General features: G+C 41.2%; 2 protein-coding genes across 3 annotated transcripts; one reads left to right on the forward strand and one right to left on the reverse strand.

The window, feature by feature from the left end:
* Positions 1-1283: 1283 nt before the first annotated feature.
* LACTB (lactamase beta) lies at positions 1284-17188 on the forward strand. Of its 2 annotated transcripts, none has more exons than XM_041468850.1 (6): positions 1284-1387; positions 8185-8251; positions 9683-9873; positions 10213-10558; positions 11869-12034; positions 14245-17188. In XM_041468850.1, exons 1-6 carry the CDS (start codon positions 1355-1357, stop codon positions 14786-14788), a joined length of 1347 nt encoding a protein of 448 aa, XP_041324784.1. In that variant the 5' UTR covers positions 1284-1354; the 3' UTR covers positions 14789-17188. The 2 variants fall into 2 exon arrangements, with proteins under 2 accessions (XP_041324784.1, XP_041324785.1); XM_041468851.1 differs by lacking the exon at positions 1284-1387 and adding an exon at positions 6910-7272.
* Positions 17189-17762: 574 nt separating this feature from the next.
* RPS27L (ribosomal protein S27 like) lies at positions 17763-22264 on the reverse strand. Its single transcript, XM_041468853.1, has 4 exons — positions 22048-22264; positions 21678-21786; positions 19314-19424; positions 17763-18248 (listed from the first exon to the last, which is right to left on the reverse strand). Exons 1-4 carry the CDS (start codon positions 22051-22053, stop codon positions 18220-18222), a joined length of 255 nt encoding a protein of 84 aa, XP_041324787.1. The 5' UTR covers positions 22054-22264; the 3' UTR covers positions 17763-18219.
* Positions 22265-22502: the final 238 nt, after the last annotated feature.

Below are 22502 nucleotides of genomic sequence, written 5' to 3' on the forward strand. Positions count from 1 at the left end.
TAGGACACCTGCATACTGTATTAAAAGTGTGAGATGGCAGAAATCCCTTTTCAAACCACTTTAAACAAAGAAAGCCCTAATATCTGTTTTCCCAGTTCCTCTTTTGCCCGAGTCTGTTTTGCCTGTGAATCAACAACAGGCATGTCACTTATCAGTTACACATGTATTTCTCAGACAACATGGAGATTTAGCTTTGGTTCTATTTCATTTTCCTGGTTGGGAATTCACAGGAACAGAACAGCCCACAAAAAAAAAATGCTTTTTACTCACACCTGTTGGTTAAATTTGCCAGGCACTAAGTCGAGTAGGAACTTGTTAGCTTTCATTACAGCACTTGGAAAAAATGTCGTCATCCACTAAGTAGAGCACAGCCTCCCCTCCAGCACCAGCACGCCTTGAGCTTGATTCTCCTCTGATGGATGTGTCCTTATCTGCTTGTCTTCACGCTGCAGATTGCTTTTATTGGTGATGAAAGGATGAAAAGAACCCAAGCTGAGTGACAGACACTGAGATGAGTGTGCAGGTAGTCAAACTGTTCTACTGAGTAATGTTAATCACGCTAAGGCATAACTATAAGTTAAGTGTGTGATGTACATTGCTGTACACCAGAAAGTACAAGTGGCATCTAAATCAAGGAAATGGTCCTGGTTGTGTTCAAAGTAAAATAAATAAATGACAGTATTTCCAATTCAAGCAGTTGATGAGTTACTCCAAGTCACAAGAGAGATGAACTGTCTTACACTTAGGACATATTAGAGAAGTCACTCATCCCAGGCAGTTGTCTTCCCTCAGTAGCAGTTTTTTGAATTTTCTTAGTTGTTTCCCACAGTCCTGCTTTCAAAGGTACAAAAGAAATACCTATTTTAGTTTTTGCAAATATCCTATTGGAGTATAAACCTGTGCAAATGTCATTAACTTGATTTATCCTGTATGGAAAGGGAATAAAGTAAAATGCCTGCTTAGCAATTTGTATAGCATATAGTAATTAGACTTCTTTAGAGGGGCTATTTTGAAATATGTTTAAGTTTGGGACAAAAAGTAGCAAAGGAATTTTTGGGACAAAAATGAAGCAAAGGAATGGAGTTTGTAGTATTCATGGACTCACTCCCATAAGAATATGCAAGCCCAGTGCCAAATGCCTCCACCCAAATACCCGAGACGTTACTAATTTGATAAGAGTCCTTTTCCTGTTTTTTACTAGCCTGTGCAGTTTCTCAAGCTATCTGTACTCCTTTCCCACGAAGAGCAATTTTAGTGGCACAGAACATGACTGCAAAGCAAAATGAAGGTATAGTTGCAGCACGGGTAGGTGAAAGCACACGAGAATGGATGGTCAGAGCAGTAATCATGGAAAATGGGCTGGCAACCAGCCTGCACTTATAACTGGGTGAGTATTTGGCATAAACTGCAGAGAACCTTTTGCTTGTGGCAGTAGATATCAGTAAAAATACATGCTGGGGCTTCAAATCATGTTGAATTGCTTGGAAAAACTGCTAGATTGGGTACTGAGCAGGATCCAGAGTCTTCTGTCTAGAAGAACAGATAAGTACAGTAAGTGCAAATCAGGACTCTTTAGACAGAGTATGCCTGGAGATTCACACAGAAAATCTGGAAGCAGGTTTTTCCTCCTGCTGCTGTACCTGTCCAAGCAAATGTGCCTGTTGTCTTTCTTCCTGACTTGGAGACACCTGCTGGGGAGGTGGCACTTGGTGCTGGCACTTCAGGGTGCCTGAATGCAGTTGTCTGGCCCACTTCTCTCACCTGTAAGTGTCAGGCTGCCAGAGTCCTCACAGCCACCTCTTTGACTCACAGATTCTGGGACATGTTCATTTCATTAAGCTTTGTATTTTGGGGAGGAAGGGTGGAAAGAAAGGTAGTTATCACCTACCTGTGAGAAGCTCTTTCTAGAGCAAGCCAGAAAGCTTTCCCAAGTGCCTGCACATTTAATTCTATCTTTGGGCATATGAGCCTCACAATACCTTGTTAATATGTTTAATCTTTCAGGTGTTTTACACCTTCCATGGGTTTTACTTTGTTTTGAAACAACATGATTGAGTCTGAAAAGATGCAACTGGAAAGTGAAACTCTCTGTTGCTGTGTGGTGCTTCTGGCACTCTGAGCAGTGGTGATGCACACCATCACTTTCCATGGTGTCTTGTACCTCTGCCCAGTAAGTGGGAGAAAAGCTGGAGAGGGTAAAAAGGTTACATACAGCAAGTGAATTGTAATGAGACATGTGAGGATATTCTCAGGCACAAAATTGTTCAGTACTCTCTGTGCTGTTTTCTACCAGAAAGGATTGTTACCTGGAGAATAACTTCAGGAAAAACAGAAAAAAAAAATCTGCCTGTTTTCTTTTCCTTGGAGGGAGAGTGTATGTGTGGTTGTGCTGTTTTCTACCAGAAAGGATTGTTACCTGGAGAATATCTTCAGGAAAAACAGAAAAAAAAATCTGCATGTTTTCTTTTCTTTGGAGGGAGAGTGTATGTGTGGCTGTTTTCTCTTTTTTTACACTGATGTATTTCACAAATGTTCCTTCACTACATACTTTCAGCTGGTGAAAGTTATTTTTCCTCTGGGTCCAAAAAAGTTTCAAGTAGACCCTGAATTAAAACTATGAGAAAATCATCACTGCAAAACTGGAATTTTAAAACCAATGTTTTTGCAAAGAAGAAAAATAAGTGTGTGTGCCCTTTGGCTGATCTGTAACCACAGCATGGTCTTTTCAGCATTCCTTTTCTTAACATGCAAAATATTTTCCAAACTTCCATCCTGTTTTTTTAGGAACTGTGTCAGACTGCATGCAGCTTCTGAAACTAAGGCAGTAACAGTGTGGCACTATAAAACTTGCATATTCTATTTCATTGAAAGTTTATAATGCCCAGATGATACATCCTGAGTACACAGGAAAATGAAGTAAATTAAGAAGAGCTGATGATAAATGTGTTGATCTCACTGTCTGAAGATCCACTGCTTTAATCCTGCTCTTTCCCTTGGCTCTCTTGTAAGATATCTTACCTGCTTAAAGAGTTGTTCCTGACTAAAGTTGCTCAGCTGACCTTATGGAAAAGACCCAAACCAACCCAAAAATCTTGGGGAAGATTTAAATGTTAAACTCGAGCTGTGAGATTACCCTTATTTCTGTACCTTTAGGGGGATGGTGCCTGGCTCTGACTGCCCCAGCCCAGAATGGTCCAGGTGCAGATTGGCACTGCTGCTCTGTTACTGCACTGGTACACACACTGAGATCATGCTGCTCTTTCCTTACTTGATAAATAATAATACTCTGAGGACTGCTATACTGACCAAGAGCAAACAAAAAAAAGGTATGAGGGTGAGGAGACTGTAATAACTGAGTTCAGTAACTCTGTGACAACCAAGGAAGCTCCCACGGCAGTGGAACCACTCCCTTTGCTAGCAACTGGTCAAATGGGTGAGGGTTTTTACTGCCATCTACTGTGCAAATGCTTCAAGCCAGAGGGAAATAAAAATTCACTGTCTCTTGGTTCTCAAATAAACAAAATTCCTGCTGAAAAGAGAGAGAAAAATGAAATTGTTTCTGAAAAGAGAGAGAAAGCAGAGCTTGATTTCTCTCTGCATCTAGTATTCTCTTTATTTATCTTCTTTTCTAATTCAGAAATCGTTTGGGTCTTTTATTTCCTTCCTGTGCTGATAGTGGAAACATCAGGTTTGATCAAGGTAATTGTTATCCCTTCACTCTTTGCATTTTCCATCAACATACATTTTCCACATATTTATGTACACATATATAATATTTTTAAGTGCTATTTTCCTATTTTTCTTCATTTTATCTAGTACAAATACAAATTACAGTCCTTTTTGACAACTTTAACTCTTGTCTGTTAATTATATTCCATTAGATTCAACACTTTTAAATCCAGAAATCTTTACAGAAGTTAGTCTTTAATTAGTGGAATCCAGTTGGAATAATGGGAATCCATTGGATTAATGGACCATTTCATTGTTTCACAATAAATCCAAAAATGAAAACAAAGGAGCTTCCTTACACTATTACATTCTTCATTTTTAAGAGCCCTTTCCTACACATTCATCCTACAAGCTTCAGTCTGGGTCTGTGGCAGTTACAAATGGTATTTAATAATATGAAAGAGCAGAGATGGCTCATGATTTCAGGTCTGCCCAGCCCTTTATCAGGGGAATACTGATACTAATCACTTGTTTTCTATCTTTCAAACCTTACATGTTGTTTGTTAAAAACATTACCCATTTTTTTCAATGGAAGGGTTACATTTAGGGGCGTGTCACTGCAGAGTTTGTCAGTGAACTAGAAAAGCAAATGAGATCATCACAGCAAAAATAATGCGATCAAAGTCCAGACCTACAAGCAGGAACAGCCATAATAACATCTGTTATTATTATCTGTTATTATCTGTGGATTCTGAGGCATCAGAATCCACAAAAGCATTTGCAGAAATGCAGGAGGACTGACAGAAGTCATGAAATTGTTTTCAAAATTCCTGATTTCTTTTTTTGCCCCAAGAGTTACGTTTTAGGAAATGTTGATGAAGCCTCACAATTTGCAATTGCCTGATGTTTCCACAAACTGGTGACCATCAGCAGCAGCAGGGCACCTTTTGCTGGTGGGCTACAGCACTGCAGAACAGCACAAAAGCTGCTGCCCACCTTGCTGTGGTTCCCCAGCTCACTTCATCACAGTGTTATGAAAAAGCCAGTGAATGCTGTGGCATGCAATAGAAGAGCAGGATAACTGGGAAGAAACAGCAGCACTTTGTTTGAACGTCTTGTATTATTGGGCATTTGGTGTTTGTCTTAGAGGCTCTAAAATCTTAAGGGATTCTTGATGGTGAGACTCCAGAACTGGGCCCAAGTGGAGGAGAGCGAGCACAGCCCTGCCTTGTTGAGAGACCCATTGTCTCACACCATTCTTTATCATCTGAATAAGGCATATCTCAACACAAATCCAGCAAGTATAGCCTGGCAAGGAGGCAGAGCAGGAGAAAAATCAGCTGGTTTAGTACTAAACCAACCATGTGGAGATTTTTCCACCATGCCAGATGGGGTGTCCAGATTGACTTTTCTGGTTATGTTACATAAAGAAGATGAGACTCTGTGCCTGTACTTCTGAGTCACTGATGGGCAAGAATGAAGAAAAACATTGTCTTTTTTGTTAAATTGTAATTGGATCAGCCCAGTGCTTGCTGTCCTCATTTTCTATTGCTATCAGAAGAAAAAGAGTAGAAAATCCTCAAAACATTGTAAGCCTGATAGCTCAAGTCAAAGTTAGCAAACCCAGCAGTTTGGAGGAAGATAAAAAACAGATAACAGTAGGTCGTGCTACTGGATTTAGCACAAAGCTCTTCATTAAGGCAATCAGAGAAAAATGACAAGCTCTGTTTCTGGCCCATTCAAAAGTGTGATGTCAAAGAGTGTTCATGCTGAGCAGGTTCATGTAGGAATGCAGAGATTCCTGCTGCAAAATGCTTCCAGAGACAGTTTAACACCGTGAAAATGAGTTACAAGAGAGTAAATACATCATCTTGTACCAGTTGGGTATGAAGTTGTACTGTGATAAGCAATGGAGTTTTATTGAGAAAATACAAATGAGCAATAAATGTCTGCAGTGGCAAGGGTAGCATCTGGTCTGCACTTGACTTCACACATGAAAGCTATTTGGCCCGACTTTCTGCCAAATCCTGCCATTTTTGAGATCTCTGGACATGAAGAAGATTGAAATCCCTAGGTTAGCATCTCACAGAAGTGAGCCATACTTGTAAGCAGAAGTGGGGAGTCTGTCCTTCTAGAACTCTGCTTATGCCAGCTGTGCCATCCACACTCTTCTAGGCTGAAACATGACACTACAGCCAATGCTGGAAGATTAAGCTACTCTAAGTAATTCCTGACAAACCTAGTTCAAATATGGTCATCTTGCAGCTAAGAGGTTTTATCTGGGTGTTAGCCTAACTTCTGCCTGGCATATGTTTAGCAGCGAGCTTTTTTCATTTGATTCTGCAAACATTTGCTGGGGAGTGCAGAGTTAAGAAATTATTTTGTGACTTCAAGTGTTCTTCACCTTCTCTACCTTTTTCTTATGCATCAGAGCAATGAAAGTGTTGGCTAATACCAGGTTATTTTGTCAGAGCCACATTGGTGCTGGCAGGAGTTACAACCTCACCTCAGGTTACAACCTCATCAGGAGGAAGAGTGAGTGGTGCTGAGCCTGCTGGGGCTCTGCTTCAAAAACCTTTATTTCCAAAGAATTAGTTCTTGGGGAGGATTCACAGGGTTTTGGCTCATTTTGCCAAACATCACCTGTGGACGCAGCTGGTGGCTTTTGGTGGTTACCTAAAGGAACCAGCTCCAAGTCCCTTGTACGTGGCACCGGTGAGGCCTCCACTCAAGTGCTGTGTCCAGTTCTGTGCCCTTCAAGACAAGAGAACACTGAGGTGCTGCAGTGGGTCCTAAGAAGGACAAGGAGATGGGCAAAGGTCTGGAGCACAAGTTTGATGAGATGAAGGAGCTGGGGGTGTTTAGCCTGGGGAAAAGGAGATTCTGGGGAGACCTTATTGCCCTCTAGAACTCCCTACACAGGAGGGTGTAGCCAGGTGGGGGTCTGACTTTACTTCCACACCACAAGTGACAGGATGAGAGGACACAGTCTTAACCTACACCAGGGGAGGTTTAGGATGGGCACTAGGAAGGCTTTTTTCACTGAAAGAGTGACACTGGAATGGGCTCTGACCAGGAAGGCGTTGGGAGTCCCCGACCCTGGAGGTGTTCAAGGAAAGGCTGGACGCTGCGCTTGGTGCCGTAGTCCACCTGCTGAGGTGGTGCTCGGTCACGGGCCGGACTCGCTGACCTCAGAGGTCTTTTCCAACCTCATCGTTCCTGTGATTCCGCTTCTCTCCCTGGCCGGCCAGTCGTGCCGAGCCGCGGGGAAGCGGCCCGTGTGTCCCGTTTGCAGCCCGTGGCGACGGCGGGCGAGCTGCGCTGCTCCGCGCCAGCCGCTGCAGCCCCGCCGGAGCCCGTCCCGCCGGAGCCCGTCCCGCCGCTGCAGCGGCGGCTCCCGGGCGGCTCCCCGCGCCCCGCAGAGGGGGCGGCGGGGCCGGGGCGCGGCCCTGGGGCTGGGGGCTGGCGCTGGGGCTGGCTCTGGGGGTTCGGGCGGCGCCGGAGGGAGGCGAGTCTGAGAGCGGGCGGGCGGAGAAGCCGCCGTCGCCGCGGGGCTTCGGCGCGGCCGTGGAGAGGAGCAGGGACCTGGTGCGGAGGATCAAGGTGCTGAGGGGGCACCGCTGGAGGCTGTGGGTGCTGGCGCAGCTCAGGCCAGCTTGATACCGGGGTGTACGGAAGTGTGGCAGGCACAGTATGGGGTATGTGAGAACAAGGGGGGCCTTAAAGGCTGTAGGAGGGAGAGGCAGGAGCCGTCCGAGGGCACTTGGTTCAGCCCGGAGGAGAGACCTGACTGCGCCTGCAGCTTCCTCGTGAGGGGAGGCGCAGCGGCAGGCACTGATCTCTGCCTTTCTGTGACTGGGGAATGCCAGGAAACTATGTCAGGAGAAGTTTAGGTGGGTGTTAGGAAAAGTTTTTTATTTCCAGGGTGGTCAGGCACTGAACTGGCTCCCCAGGTAAGTGGTCGCTGCTCGCAAGCCTGACCGAGCTCCAGGAGTGTTTGATCCACGCTCTCAGGCACGGGCTGGGATTGTTGGAGCTCTCCTGTGCAGGGCCAGGAGCTGCCTCTAAGATCCCTGTGGGTCCCTTCCGACTCAGGATATTCTGTGATTCTGTTTAAAAAGCACGTTGTAGTTACTTCGAAAATCCAGCTGAAGCTTTTTTGAAGCCTTGCCTGCCAGTAGGTGATGCAGTTTGCCGGTTGCATATTGATTGTCATGTTTTGTTTCTTTTGCGTGTTCCATTCAGTAATTTAATTGAATTATTAAAGTAAAAATTATTACCTTGCTATTCTTGTTAGGTATGTTTCTCCCAATAGCTGAGCTGAAATGTCAGCTTTGCAAAAGCAGTTTGTACCGGTTCAACCAAACTGGTACATAACAAAATTTCAACTATAATTTGACAACAATAAGCAGGTTTATTTGTAGGGTTTTTGTAGCTTTTTAATTTCAAGGGCTTGGGAAGATTTTAATTTAAATATCCATCTAAATGTCTTCTCTCCATTTTGTTTTTTTGCAGGATGAAGCAGGAATCCCTGGTATTTTAGTTGGAGTTTCTGTAGATGGAAAGGAAGTCTGGTCAGAAGGTTAGTATATGGGAGTAGTAGTTGTACATACTGTCAAGAACTGATGGACATTTTAAAAATGAACAATTCAGACAAGCTAATCAGGCTGGGATTTTGTCTGCTTGATGTCCCATCTCTGGACAGTAGCCAGAAATGGGTGCTTAGGGAGTATCAAATGACACCTTCCTTGATAAACTTCAATCATTTCCATGAATTGATAATTTGTTAACTTCCTGAATATGCTAGTATGTCTCAGCAGTTAGATTGGAGAACCTTTCTTGCATTAATTTTTCAGATTAACCTTTGAATGTCCCCTGGGCATAGAGCTGTACAGGGCTCTGGTAGCACTGTATGTGGGAGGTAAAGAACTGTTCTCCCCACAGGAACTTCCTTAGCAGTCAGAGGAATAAGGGCTCACGTTTGGTGACCTGCCTCCTGTTTGTGGGCTGAGGTGTAGCTTTACTGGGAAGGTGCTGGGATTTAACAGGCATTATCCTTTCAGAAAGGTGTTTTTACTGAGGGGAACAGCATCTGCATTAACAACCACAGGCACTTGAGTAGCAACTATATAAGAGAAAGGGCCTTGGGCAAATGGCATGTCATCTGTTTTATTTCTTGTACTTTGTCAAGGTTTGGGGTTTTATTGTTCAGTTCATTGTTAGACTACAGTTTTATAGAGACAGAGGTGTGTTGCCTTCAGGCCTTTCTTGTACTGCAAACTGCAAATATGTCATTGCTGAATTTTCTTGCTTTTATGCTGCAACATCACTTGCACTTTCTTCAAACCTCACTCAAACTGAAGACTAGTTTGGCAGCTTGATAATGCCTTATTAATTCCAGTTCTTGCTACCGGACTTGTGGGTTAGTTACATAGGAAAACACTGTCACAGAGACTGTTAAGTTGTATTTTAATTGAGGTCATGCTGAGTGATATTGAAACATAGTAACACCTCAGTTCTGTGAAACCTTACAGTTTAGGTAATTGGTATGAATTTGTGAGTGATTTCCTCTCTCAATTTTTGTATTGATAAAATAAGACCCTTTACTGCTTCAGCCATTAATTCAGAACAGTAAAAGGAGTGTTTATAACTGTTGGTCAGTTACTTTATGGTCTTAGATTTTGGTCTCTTTGGGTTTATACACTGAAAATTTGACCTCAGGAGTGTAAATTTTGGCTTAATCTTAATCTCATTTATCATTATGTTTGTTGTAGTCTTAATCAGCAACTTGAGATGCCATTGCTAATCCAATGGGCTCTGACTAACTGCTGCTACTACACTAAAATGTTATTGACTGAACTGAAGCAGGGGCTGGGACAGCCCAATGCTTCGTATCCCAGTTTAGCTGGAGGAAAAATATTTTGAAGAGCCAGTAAATCTGATTGATTGCATGTACTTAATTCAGCATGTCTCTGTGCAGAGGACTCAGCAGAGTGTTTTTGTTTGCTGGCAGGTTTGGGCTATGCTGACGTAGAGAACCGCGTGGTGTGCAAGCCAGAGACCATCATGCGCATCGCCAGCATCAGCAAGTGTCTCACAATGATGGCTGTTGCCAAACTGTGGGAAGAGGGGAAACTGGATTTAGATGCTCCAGTGCAGAAATATGTCCCTGAATTTCCAGAAAAAGTCTACGAGGGTGAAAAGGTTTGTAATTGTTTATTGGTAAGAGTTTTAAAAATTTTTTGGTCTGGTCACGACAGAGCTGTGTACGGGTGCCTGATTCGGACCTATTCCTACAAAACACTCAAAATCATTTAGACAAGTAGTGATGTTTCTCGCTCAAAAAAAGCATATTTGGATCTTCACTTTTCTATCAAGTGTGTAGTCCACATATATATAGATTTTAAAAAATATTCTGGTTAATATGTGATATTTAAAAGGTCTTGCACCTTTATCTCTTCTTTGTCATGGTGAATTTTACTTTGTTGCTGATTTATTGTTTGTCTTTTAATGAAGAGAGCTCACATTATCCTGTCCACCTAGGTCACTATTACCACAAGACAGTTAGTTTCACACTTGAGTGGGATTCGTCACTATGAAAAAGACATTACAAAAGTAAAAGAAGAAAAGGAAAAGGCAAACAGAGCACTTAAGCTAACAAAATCCCATCAGGATAAAGAACAAAAAGCAAAAGAAGGTAAAGGGACTGAAAACACTGATTGTGTCAAACAGAAGAAAGAACATGATAGTGAGACAAAGAGGAGAAATTCAAAGCCTGGCAGGAACGACAAGGAATTTGAACAGGAAGAGTATTATTTGAAGGAAAAATTTGAAAGTGTGATTGAGTCACTGAAGATATTTAAAAATGATCCCTTATTCTTTAAACCAGGTGAGTTTCTATTAATGTAGACCAAAACAAGCTCCTCTGGTAAGAGTTTTGTTTCAAACAGTTTTACACATAATGATGATAGTAAAGTCCAGGGAAGAGTGGTTTTGTGTGGAAGTTTTGGTTTGTTCTGCTTCCCTCCCTTTTTTTTTTTCCTTCATGTGCCCCATTAAAAGCTCAACAGAGAAGTATTTGGTCTGTTCTGCACAAACCACCTGGTCATGTAGTATTTATGTATGAGATTTTCCTCCCAGGAGCAGTAAGTAATGCAGAAAGTGCTCTGAAACACACCAGTTAGTGGATTTATAAGTGCTAAAGAAGAAGATAATTCTGTAACAAATGTGTATCTACAAAGTATTTTGTAAGCAAATACCAACTTGCTGTAGTCATGTTCTGGGCCTTCTAGATAGGAACCAAAAGCAAAAATTTTTACTGAGGCACTAAATCAGACCTAAAAAAAAAAAATCTATAAAAAAAACCCATAGGATCACAGAATTACTGAAGTAATTTATTTTTGGGATTATTTAAATTAGGTCTAGAGAGGACTTTGAGGAACTTCAAGTGTAAGTTTTAAACTACTTAGGTTAAGGTAAATGACATGCATTGCTGATAAACAGTAAATAATGTATATTTAAGGGGAGAAAGGCAGAAAGAGAGTGAAGTTAAACACTCACCATCCTGGAGAGCTCACTTCAAATAAAAGTTCTGTCTCAACTGCAGGCACTTTAGCAGTTGCTCAGTATGTAAATGTTTCATAGAAGGCATTAGCACAAGAATGAGATTTTAAAAAATGAAATGTTGTTTTTTAAATAAATTCTGTTGTCTTAAATAATATTCATGCTTGTGTTCATATAATGTTTTGGGATATTCTAGAAATAGAAGCACTGTGCTAAAAGTGATGAATAGCCTTGAAAAATGTGAGTGTTGCTGTTGTTTTCCCTTCTCCAGGGTATGGACACACAAACAAGTCACAGTAGCTGAGCTTCTTTTGAGCAGTAATTTTATGGCTTGTGTCAGCTTTCCAAATCCAGACATCCTTGTTAGACCTGATGTGGTAAATCTCCTGGAAAGGATGTTAAATGTCAGTGTTGACACCTTGGCATGAAACCTGACTGCACACAGAGATCCCTGGAAGATTGTAGTGCTGTTCTCTCAGCAGGATCTGTGTCTGCTGCTGTACAGAATTTCCTAGGCCTAGGATCTACAATGGTTGATTATTAATTGCTATATATAGTTTTATTTGCATGCATGACTCCATTTAAGTATCATGCAATTAACTTGGGGTTTTCCCTTTCTCACTGTGTTTTTTCAAGGCAGTCAGTTCTTGTACTCAACATATGGCTTTACCCTCTTAAGTGCTGTTGTGGAGAGAGCTTCAGGACAAAAATTTACAGATTATATGCTGAAAATGTTTCGTGATTTGGATATGCTGTCAACTGTCCTAGATGACAATGAAGCAATGATATATAACAGAGCAAGGTAAACAGGGGTGGAACTCCTTATTTTTTCCACTACAACTGTTGCCCTTTTTACCTTAATTAAGACAGCTGAATTAAGAATGTGTGATTTTTATTTTCCCAGACATTTGAATGAAGTGTTGTATGTTACCTCAACATTACTCATGTAGCTGGTTCCAATGCCATGGCATAGGTTTTGTAATTAGCATGTGAAATTACAGAATAAGAAATAAATATTTCTTGTTCTAAGTGTGAACATGGGAGGTGAGGGGAGTAATAGGGGTGGCTTCAAAGTTTACATTTACTTTGGGTACAAGTAAGCTCATAAATGCAAATAAAATAAGGAGTAACTAGGAAATTATGTCGGAATATATAATTACCTTACTTTGCTTAATATACTGGCAATTAAAGGGTTCCAAGGAATTGTAATAGTCTCAAAGTAACACAAGGTTTTCATAAATCAAATTTCAGTATGAATGTTGACCAGAATTAAAATCCTGTTTAACATCAATTTATTTTAAAAATTAATTTAACATAGGAAAAAAACAAAACAACATCCCCAACCCCCCACTCCTACCAAAATAAAACAACAAGCTGAGAGAAATTTCTGTAACTGGATAATCTATTCCAATACAGTGGATCAGGCTAGGGTTTCTTGTCTTATTTTATTGAACTTCCTGTCTGGGCTCAGAAATTGATTATTGACTCCTCTGTTAAATTTTGGTGTGGGACAAGAATTCTGTTGAATGACAAAGTAGGTTTTACTAACAGTCTTGTGAAAATGAGACTCAGACTTTTTAAGTTTAGCTTCTAAAATGCTCTCAAAGAACAATGAACATGTTGAAGCTGAGGTTTATACTAAGTACAGGCATATATTGCAAGTGTGTGTGCACAGCTTCACTGCTCTATTCCAAGATGCTTTGTGCTGGTGTTCAGTTTGCTTGCAAAATTTCAGAGGCTCTCTGGCTGTAGGATCAGAGGCTCATCTGGATGATGGTGATGTTCTCATAAATTATCAACTTTGTACAGTCAAGGTTTTTTAGAACATGTTCATCCTTTTATAAACTGAAATATGGGAGGGATCAAAGAACTGGGAGAGATGCTCTTCTGGGAGTGTTTTTATAGGTACTTACTGTCAAGCAAAACTGAGATGCTGATGGGTTTGCTTCCACAAATTGGAGCTTGATGCCTCAAAATAGAATGTATTGACATGTTGAGGTTTGTTTAATACTTTGGTTATACTATATCTATCTAACAGGGAAATGCTTAAAAATCTGTGTTCTAGATCTTTTAGAGCTATAAGTGGATGTCTTTGTAACAGGGTTTTCTGTGATCAATAAACTCATTATGGGGACAACAGGATACTAAATCACTGTCAGAGTTGACGGTAGTCTTGCATCCTGGACCATTCATCATTCTTCCTTTGTTTCAACCTCTGACTTCCAGTGTTATAAGTTATTCAGAAGTTTGCTAGAAAGCTTCCCAATCTAGGTAGGGCTTTTCCTTTTCATAACTCTCCATGGACCTTATGTGGTCTAAAGACCAAAGGCTGAAATTCCTTGGGTTATATACTTATTCCACAAGTCCTTTTCATATGTTGTATGAAATTAATCAAATTATGATTGGACTGTTTCTTTCTTTCAAAAGCACAATTTGTCCTGCACTTCTGTTGTATTGTTCCTGATAGTTTATTATGCAGCTCTGGCTGGTAGTTTCTACATTTGTGTTATACAAGACTTTAATGTTCCTTGCTTTGTTGTAGAGTATGGCAACCATAATGGGGCACTGGGGGGAATCAGCCAAAAATGTGAACTACTGTCTGAGAGCAGTCACCTAAGCCTCAGTTGTAGAATTCCTTGTTCTTTAAAAACATTTCTAGTACAGGGATTTAAGAAAAAAATCTGTGGTGCCTGTTCTATTTATCTCTGTCACATCTCTTATTTGTATATTGCCTTTATTCTTACTATATCCTAAGATTAAGCAGAAGGATTGGTACTTTTATTGAAGTTCAGCTTCTAACCTAAGAAGTCACCTTAATTTTTGTTTTTCTGTCTGAATTACTTGTTGACTTTTCTGCAATAAATATATATTTTAAAAATATGTTTTAAAAACCCTCTAAATGTTCACAAGAACAAGCTAATACAAGCTCAGTTTGCTCTTTTAAGGTAGGGCAGCTTAAAACCATGGTGCATAGTCCATGAAAATGACAAGTTGAATTTTCTTGAATTTTAGGTGTTACATTTACAACAAAAAGGGACGGCTGGTAAATGCACCGTATGTGGACAACTCTTACAAGTGGGCTGGTGGTGGCTTCCTGTCATCAGTAGGTGACCTCCTGAAATTTGGAAATGCCTTGTTGTACAGTTACCAAGCCGGACAATTTAAAAACAAGAACGCCAAACTTCTTCCAGGGTACCTCAAGCCAAGCACAGTTGCAATGATGTGGACTCCAGTGCCAAAAACAGAAGTGTCATGGGACAGGGATGGTAAATACGCCATGGCTTGGGCTGTGGTGGAGAAAAACCAACAGTATGGCTGCTGCAGACAGCAGAGGCACTATGCATCTCACACCGGGGGCGCCGTGGGGGCCAGCAGCGTGCTCCTCATCCTGCCTGAAGAGCTGGACCCTGAAGCTGTGGGTACCTGGCCAGTGGCACCCCCGAGAGGTGTCATTGTCACTATTATCTGCAATATGCAATCGGTTTCGCTCAACAGCACTGCCTTAAAGATCGCAAGGGAATTCGATAAAGAGAAACGGGCACAATCTGTGGGCTAAAGGAGATGTGTGGGACTGAGCTCACTGGGCTGAACAACAAAGGGAGAAGGGTGTAATTGGACTTCAAGTTCACTAAGAATATGGGAAGAAAAAACACAAATAATTCACTTAATTAACCTCTGCTAGTGGTGCTAAAATTACGTCTAACTGGAATTCATCTCTCAGGGAAGTTCCTAACTTACAGAAAATGAGAATGTATCAGTCAAAGGTGACTTTCTGTAGTACCTGTGTAAATGATCATTATATTTAGCAGGTTATTTTTACCAACTAGTGAAACACGTGACCAAGATTAAAAAATAGCCTTTTTTTTTTTTGCACTAAGTACAAATTATCTACCTAGAATGTTAAACTTTTGAAAAATTTCACATCTTGATTTTAGCACACAAATATGTTGCTTGTTATTCTCACAGTTCCAGTCTGCCACAACTATTCAGTATTACTTTTTGAAGAAAAAATTGTGTCACCATTGCTTTTTGTTTTTACCTACCACTTCCCTAACTTGCTTAAAAAACCAACAAAACCCAAACCTTGAAGCTACCTCCAGAATGCAGATTTATACCCAGAAGCAGGCTTTTGTCAGAGCTGTGGATTAAGAACTAGAAAAGAATGAATCTAGAGCAATGTAAAGTAAATTTAAATGTAAAGTAAAATTCTCTTCATTTTTTAGATATTCTCTCATCCATTTTTATTGGACACAGAGAATGTGTAGAATTAGTTTACTGTGCAATAAAGGTATTATTTCTAGAGTCAAATCCACCCAAATAGCACAATGTGCAAGGTGTCAAACTGTCCTGTTGTTTTTGAGTGATATACACTTGGTAGCCAGAAATGGCACTGTATTCTGTAGCCTAGATACTCCCTTGTAAACAGGAATTAGGAACTCAAATAGCTCAATACAACTCGAAGTCCATGCTTGAAGCCAGGAGTAGAAGTTTCACCAACCAAACACGGCCATGGCAGCTGGAGCACAGCTCAAAGTGCTGCATCCAGGGGTGGGGACACCACCACCTCTGTGGGCAGCTCCTTCCAATGCCTGAGCACCCTTTCTGTGAAGAGATTCTTCCTGTTGTCCAACCTGATCCTCACCTGGTGCAGCTTGAGCCAATGTCCTCTTGTCCTTTCACTTGTTCCCCGTGAGAAGAGGCCAACCCCCCCTGGCTCCACGCTCCTGTCAGGGAGTTGTAGAGTGATAAGGTCACCCCTTTTCTCCAGACTCCTTCAGCTTCTTGTCAGACTTGTGCTCCAGACCCGTCCCCCAGAGAAAGAAAGAATGGCAACTGCCTTTCTCTGGACATGCCCCAGCTCCTCAATGCCTTTGCTGAAGTGAGGGGCCCAGAGCTGGACACGGGACTACAGGTGGGAGATTTTCTAATGATCAGTTTCACAATGGGAATAAAGTAGCATCTGAAGTGTCCATTTTATGTATTTCACAATGGCATGGAAGATCTCTGTCACCTCAAAGATTTACCCCCACCTCACTTCCCCTGCAGTTACATTAGACAGTACTTCCAGGCTGAGACAAAACAGAAATGTCTTTCAGGAAAGGTTCCTGCACTGCTTAGCAGCTCTGCTGCTCTGAATATAAGGAGTAAGGTGTCTTGGTTAGCAGCTAGCAGAAGACAGCTCTACCTGCCTCTTTCCCAAACTAATGCTTTTGGTGTTATCTTCACAGTTGTCACCTGCCCTGTGACACAGCGTGCTGCCATCTCTGTTCCCACTATGCCTATGGTAATATTTATTAGCCAAGACCAAGAAACCAGGAAATTTAGTATCTGGAGGGGTCAGTGTTTCACCTGCATTTTTAATTGGAGCTAATAAGACTAGTTTAGTATATTCTTCATAATTACAGTCATTATTGTACCTTAAAAACTGTTTGCTTGGGATTTCTGGCCCACTCACCAAAATTTCACTTCTTTATTCATTAATAATGTATTGTCTTTATCTCAAGAGTATCCAATCATTTAATCTTCTAGTACCTGGAACAAAATGGGTCCCTGACAGTCTCTGCTTTGATATTAAATTAATCATGAGTTCTTATCTTTTAGGGTAGACAAGGCAGAGATATGAGAGACTAGGAATCAATCTGGCCTTAGCATATGTATTCAGGTCACAAATAATATTGCTACTTTGAACTTTGTTCTAAAACCAGTAATTTGATGGGCTGGCATTGTACATGAGAAACTAACTAGACTATGTCTGGTCAATTAAGAGCAGCTTTCATGATAAACTTACCTGTGAGTGAACCTTTGTTGTGAGTGGCACTGACATAAACCCCTATTTTTCTTAGAAGGCATGTGTATTCCATTGGTACACCTGTTTCTGTATCAAACACCTCCTTCTGCATATGGTATTCACATGTTTGCTGTTTGAAATAACAGAAATAAAACCTACCTTGCAAATGCAACCAATTGTAGTATCAGGTTTTTGGTTTATTTTATTGACTAGACATGTACAAGTTTTCAAAGTCATAAAAAGAATATTAGCTAATTAGAAAATCTCAATAATAATTAGCTCACCAAGACACCTGATACTTTTAAAGAGCTGTTGATACATAACTTGACATATTACTTAATACAATAAGATATATGTAAGATTCTTTTTTAGTATTTTCTCGTGGTTAAAAACAAAATCCATTTTTACCAGCCATTTAGAAAGACATGGCTTTCACAAACAAATTAAACCATTTTCCTTATTGCAAGAAGGCAATTATTTAATGTCAGTATTTAATACTAACAATATGCATGGGTTTGCTGTACTAGTTCCTAGACACCATTCACACCTCTTAGTGCAGTTCCATGACTTACAACTGCTTATATGCCAGTTGCCTTCTCTATACTGCATGTTTTCAGTGCTTTGCAAAGGACTACTTTTGTTTTGGTTTTTTTTGGATAGACATCTCAGTTTAGAATACCAAGGGCAGTTTTGGGGGGAGGGAAATCCATGCATTCCAGAGAAACAGCTGAACAGAGATGAGTAACTTTTCATTTTTATTTATCATCACATTACCCAAGAGCGGGGAGGGACTACAGCAACATTGAAAGCAAATGAGCCATTTAAAATCTTATCTAGCTTTTGCAACCCTTGCAGTTACGGTAGCTGCAGTAATAGAATACACAAAATGCATTTTTAAAGCAGTTTCTGTCACTATATGCATTACACTGCTGTAGTTTATGATTAGCAAGGAAGGATGCAGGAAGTCCAAGGTTTTTACTGTTCAAACAAACTTATAAAAATAGAGCTTGGTTGTCTGCAAACTTACAGGAAGAACTTGCACTTCAGATCATTTACTGAAAAGGAGATTCCAGCAGATTAGTCAGCAGTAGCATGTAATTTGTACAAAATCAATCATAATTACATTGTTGTTGTAACAGGCATTTTTAAACTGGTAAGGCTTTCAGGAACACAGATCCAAAAATCACATGCTGAACTGTTCAGTGTTGCTTTCTTCTAAATGAACAGCCTGCAAAGAAATCACGTGAGTAGAGATATGAATAGCCCTTAAATTGTGAGACTGCCTTGAAAAATTATCCATCTAATGTAAGTAGAAAAAATCATGGATTAAATTTAAATTTCATGTACCATAAGAGGTGAAGATTTAACACTGTAGGTCTTCTCTAGCTCAACTTGAACAATATGGCTGTCATGCAATTCATCTTAAAATAAGATTAAAATGTACTATTCCTTTTCTTCCAGATGCATTTTAAAATGTCAGTCTACTGTTCCATCCTTTAGTGATACAAACCCCAAACTGAAACAGCTGCTGTGTGTGTTGTTACCATTTCAACTGCTCAACAGCCTCACTTCAGGTGTTCTGTCCTCATGTTTACCACCCCTGTGTAGCAGCACATTATATAAGCACTGCTATGTGTAATTTGTATACATGCTTGCCTTTTGCCCTTTAAACAAGAAATTAATAAAATCTGGATTAATTTTTACATTTTTTAAATCCTAAAGTGTTTCCAGTGCTTTTCACATGCCCCAGAATTGGGCTGCACTCAATGATACTGGTGTTATACCAGTTACCTGTATATACATTATTGGTGGTTATTTGTTCCCTTATAATTGATATGAAACAAGTGTTCTTTGAGCCAGGGAACTGCTTTACAGTAGGGCTGTTTAAAACCAAACAGGCAAGCCATTAGTGACTAGCAGTGGCACAGAATTACTTTAGCCTGGCAAAAGCACCTTTGATGGTGCTTTTCAACACTTTAAACACAGCTCAGAGTTAAACAGCAGTATTCATTACACAAGCTGAAGGGAATGACAAGTCACCTAAAATGAAATGTGTTTGATGACAATGTCGGTGTTTAGCTCCCTGGCAGATCTGTACAGCCATTTAAAAACAAAGAATCTGAAGAAAAATTCACAATTCTGGGCCTATTAACAATGTTCATAGTAGCCAACTCTAAGCAATTTGCAAAATCATTGTTCCAGTATCAGTTTCCAAAATCCAAGCCAAAATATTTACAGGCTATAAAATGCATTTATATAATGGCATATTTAGGTTGTGTAACATTGCCCTTACCTTCAGTGAGCCTGGCTTTGCCCCCAGTTGGCTGGCACAGGACAGTTGAGCACCCTACACACAGAACTACTGTCTGAGCATGGCTGAAGACAGTGGTGATCTTGTAGCATCCTGAAAAACAACATTATGAAACTTTCCACTGGGTATTTCTAGCACCATTTTTTATGTGTTAATTGAATCAGGTACTCTAAATACACTTGTCCAAAATGCATCTATATTTCCTTACACAACACACCAAGCCAAACTCAGCAAGCCATTGTGTTCTGAAATGCTTGCCTTTACTTACAAGCATAGGAAAGCAAGTTAGGTAACAGGAACTGGTTTGATTCCCATATGAAAATCAACAGACCCTGCTGGCTGACAAGCCCTAATTTGCCTATCACATCTCCTGTAAAGAAGTTCAGCAGTTCCAGATTAGCCTCCTCTGCTGAACAGAGGAACCCATGTAGCTGGAGAAATATTTAACTTGTAACAGTAGAACACTGCTGTTGACAAAGTCTGAAAGCTGGGAATACAAACACTGCTGTTCCAATCTGTGTTTGCTTTCTGTTTAATAATTGGTACATGTAAGGCTTGGTTGCATTCTGTAAAGCTAACATAATATTTAAATGGAAAGACTTGCACAGAAAAATTTCACTAATTCCCTATGCAACGCTTTTGCCTACAATTTATAAATTCTATGATTTAAGAAAGGATGTGATCACTCATACACGGCTTAGAAATGGGATTTTCACTGCTTTTCAATTTCTTTCCCTGAAAAGTATTTTTAATTAGCCAAGTGATATTTTTGGAGGGAGAAAACCTGTAAAGGATTTAATCTGCATGTGGATGTACAAAATAAATAGGTAAAGGTGAGCAGAGATTGCATTTTCAGCACGTGTGGATCAGAAAGCTAAGACAGACTATATGTTGTGAGCAGGGTCCTGTGACTAAAGGTCAGCTTGGTAGGGAGAAGTACTATCAGACAAAATAACAGATCTCTGCTTAAATCACAAAGAGCAACTGTACAAATCTTTGTGAAAAACTGCTAAGAGCCAAAATTTAATCACAGCAAATTTTGTTTTTCCCCTGTTGAAGCTGAACTTCCATGTGGATGAGTTTTTAACGTTTGTGGGTTGGCAGGCAAATGAGCCCAACCCATCTGAGTACCAAGGTAGGAACTTCCATTTCCACTGACCTAGGGACACATAAGGCCATCTGCTATTTTCAATGCCCTCTGCATAGGATTCTAGCATTATTGAAGCTCTCCTGCTTTGCTCTATATACCCTCAAACACAAAAAACAATTAACCCAACAGTAATGAAGATAACCCATGACCTATGGGCCTATGTTGACACTAACTGTATCACAGTGTATGCATTCATGTATACTGGTTTGAACAAAGTGTAAAAAAAACCAAAAAAAACCCCCAGAGGCTTAGCCTTCAACCCTGTATTTGTCTGAAAGCAACCACAGTTTACTTTCAAGTTGTTTAAATTAACTTACCTCGCTTTCAGATGGAATATGTCTCAGAGCTTCTTAGAAAACTAGGCTACTAAGAAAGAATAAGATTAGAAAACCTGAGTACCTCAACAATTCCCTGGTTCTGAGTCAGGAAGATCATTATTGTAAGTGTTTTCTCACTGCTAGAATCTTCTTATGCTGCAGCAGTTGCTAGGAAGTTACCACTCTGGGCAATGTGGATGTAACTGTGCTGAATAAAAAAGCTGTTCACTGGTAGAGCACATTCCTGTCATGGTGCTACAAAATCCCATCGTTTAGTTTATGATAGAGAAGTTGATTATACAGATGTCTCTGAGCCAAAGGAATGAAGATCTCTGAAAAGTGGACATAGGCAACATCTTATAACCCTTGTATATGAGCTAGATGGCAGCTTAGTTCTTAACAGCACATGCAAAAAAGGCAGTGGTGTATGTTTTACTTTTATGTATGTGTGCAGTATCCTTTGCATATATCCTTGTCAAAAGGATATCCTTGCTCTTCCAGAACTAACTTACAAAAGGAGGAAAACAATGCTGGCTTCTGTTTGAAACTTGTGCTATGGATACTTTAATGCAACCATTTAATCTCACTTTTTATACACGTAAACAGGTGTTTTATAAAAGTGTTTTATAAAGGAAAAAACCCAAATAAAGAAGCCCTCATGCCAGAACCTCCAGAAAAGAAGTCTGATTGTTTACATGAACTTTTTCCAAATATGGGAAACACTTTTATTGTTAAAAAACCCAAAGCAATATAAAGATCTTTTTCTCTACAGAATAGACATACCTAACTCAGATAAAAAATAATAATCAACCGTTATACGTACGCTACACAAAATTAATTTTGTTCCTTCCATAACGCATGAACATTTCAAATATTTACCTGGACATTTTACATCCATAAAGTAGGAGTTTGGGCTCTGCACAAGACGTTTCTTTTTGTGTTTCCTCTTCTCATCCTCTAAGGAGGGATGCACTAGGTCCTTGGCCAGCTGGGTGGGGCAGGAGGAAAAGCGCACGGCGCGTTACGCGGGAGCCGGCCGGGCGCGCCGGGGCTGCCCCGAGCGCGGCCGCAGCCGGGCCCGCACGGCCGGACCGGGCCCGCCCCGGCCTTGGCGGCCGCCGGCGGCTCCCGGGAACGGCGGGGAGCCCGAGGACGGTCGCGTCCGCTCCGTCACCCCCCGCCCCGCGAGGTCCCCACGGAGCCCGGGCCAGGCGGCACCGGGCTCGGGCAGAGCCCGCACACAACTCACAGGCATGTCCGCCGCCGGGCCGGGCCGGGCGCTGCCTGCGCCGCAGCCGCGCCTGTGCCGAGCGCCGGGGGCGGGAGCGGCGCTGGAACGGCCGCGTGTCGCTCCGGCACCGCGCTGCGCGACACCGGCCCGCCGGGCCGTAAACGCCTGTACGAGTGCGCCGCCTTCCCGCTAGATGGTGGCTAAATCATCCTCGTATGGCGCACAAGTGTAGAATTGCCGGGGCTGGAAGGCACCTCTGGAGATCATCCAGAGCAGGTGACACAGGAACGTGTCCTGCTGGGCTTGGAATGTCTCCAGAGAGGGAGGCTCCACAATCTCCCTGGGCAGCTGCTCCAGTGCTCTGCCACCCTACACATAAGTTCTTCCTCATGCTGAGATGAAACATTTTGTGGTTTAGTTTATGGCCATTGCTTCTTGTCACATCGCTGGGCTCCACAGAAAAAGTCTGGCAC

The sequence above is a fragment of the Pyrgilauda ruficollis genome, unplaced genomic scaffold (genome assembly GCF_017590135.1).
Source record: "Pyrgilauda ruficollis isolate IOZ18807 unplaced genomic scaffold, ASM1759013v1 scaffold23, whole genome shotgun sequence".
Taxonomy (NCBI): Eukaryota; Metazoa; Chordata; class Aves; order Passeriformes; family Passeridae; genus Pyrgilauda; species Pyrgilauda ruficollis.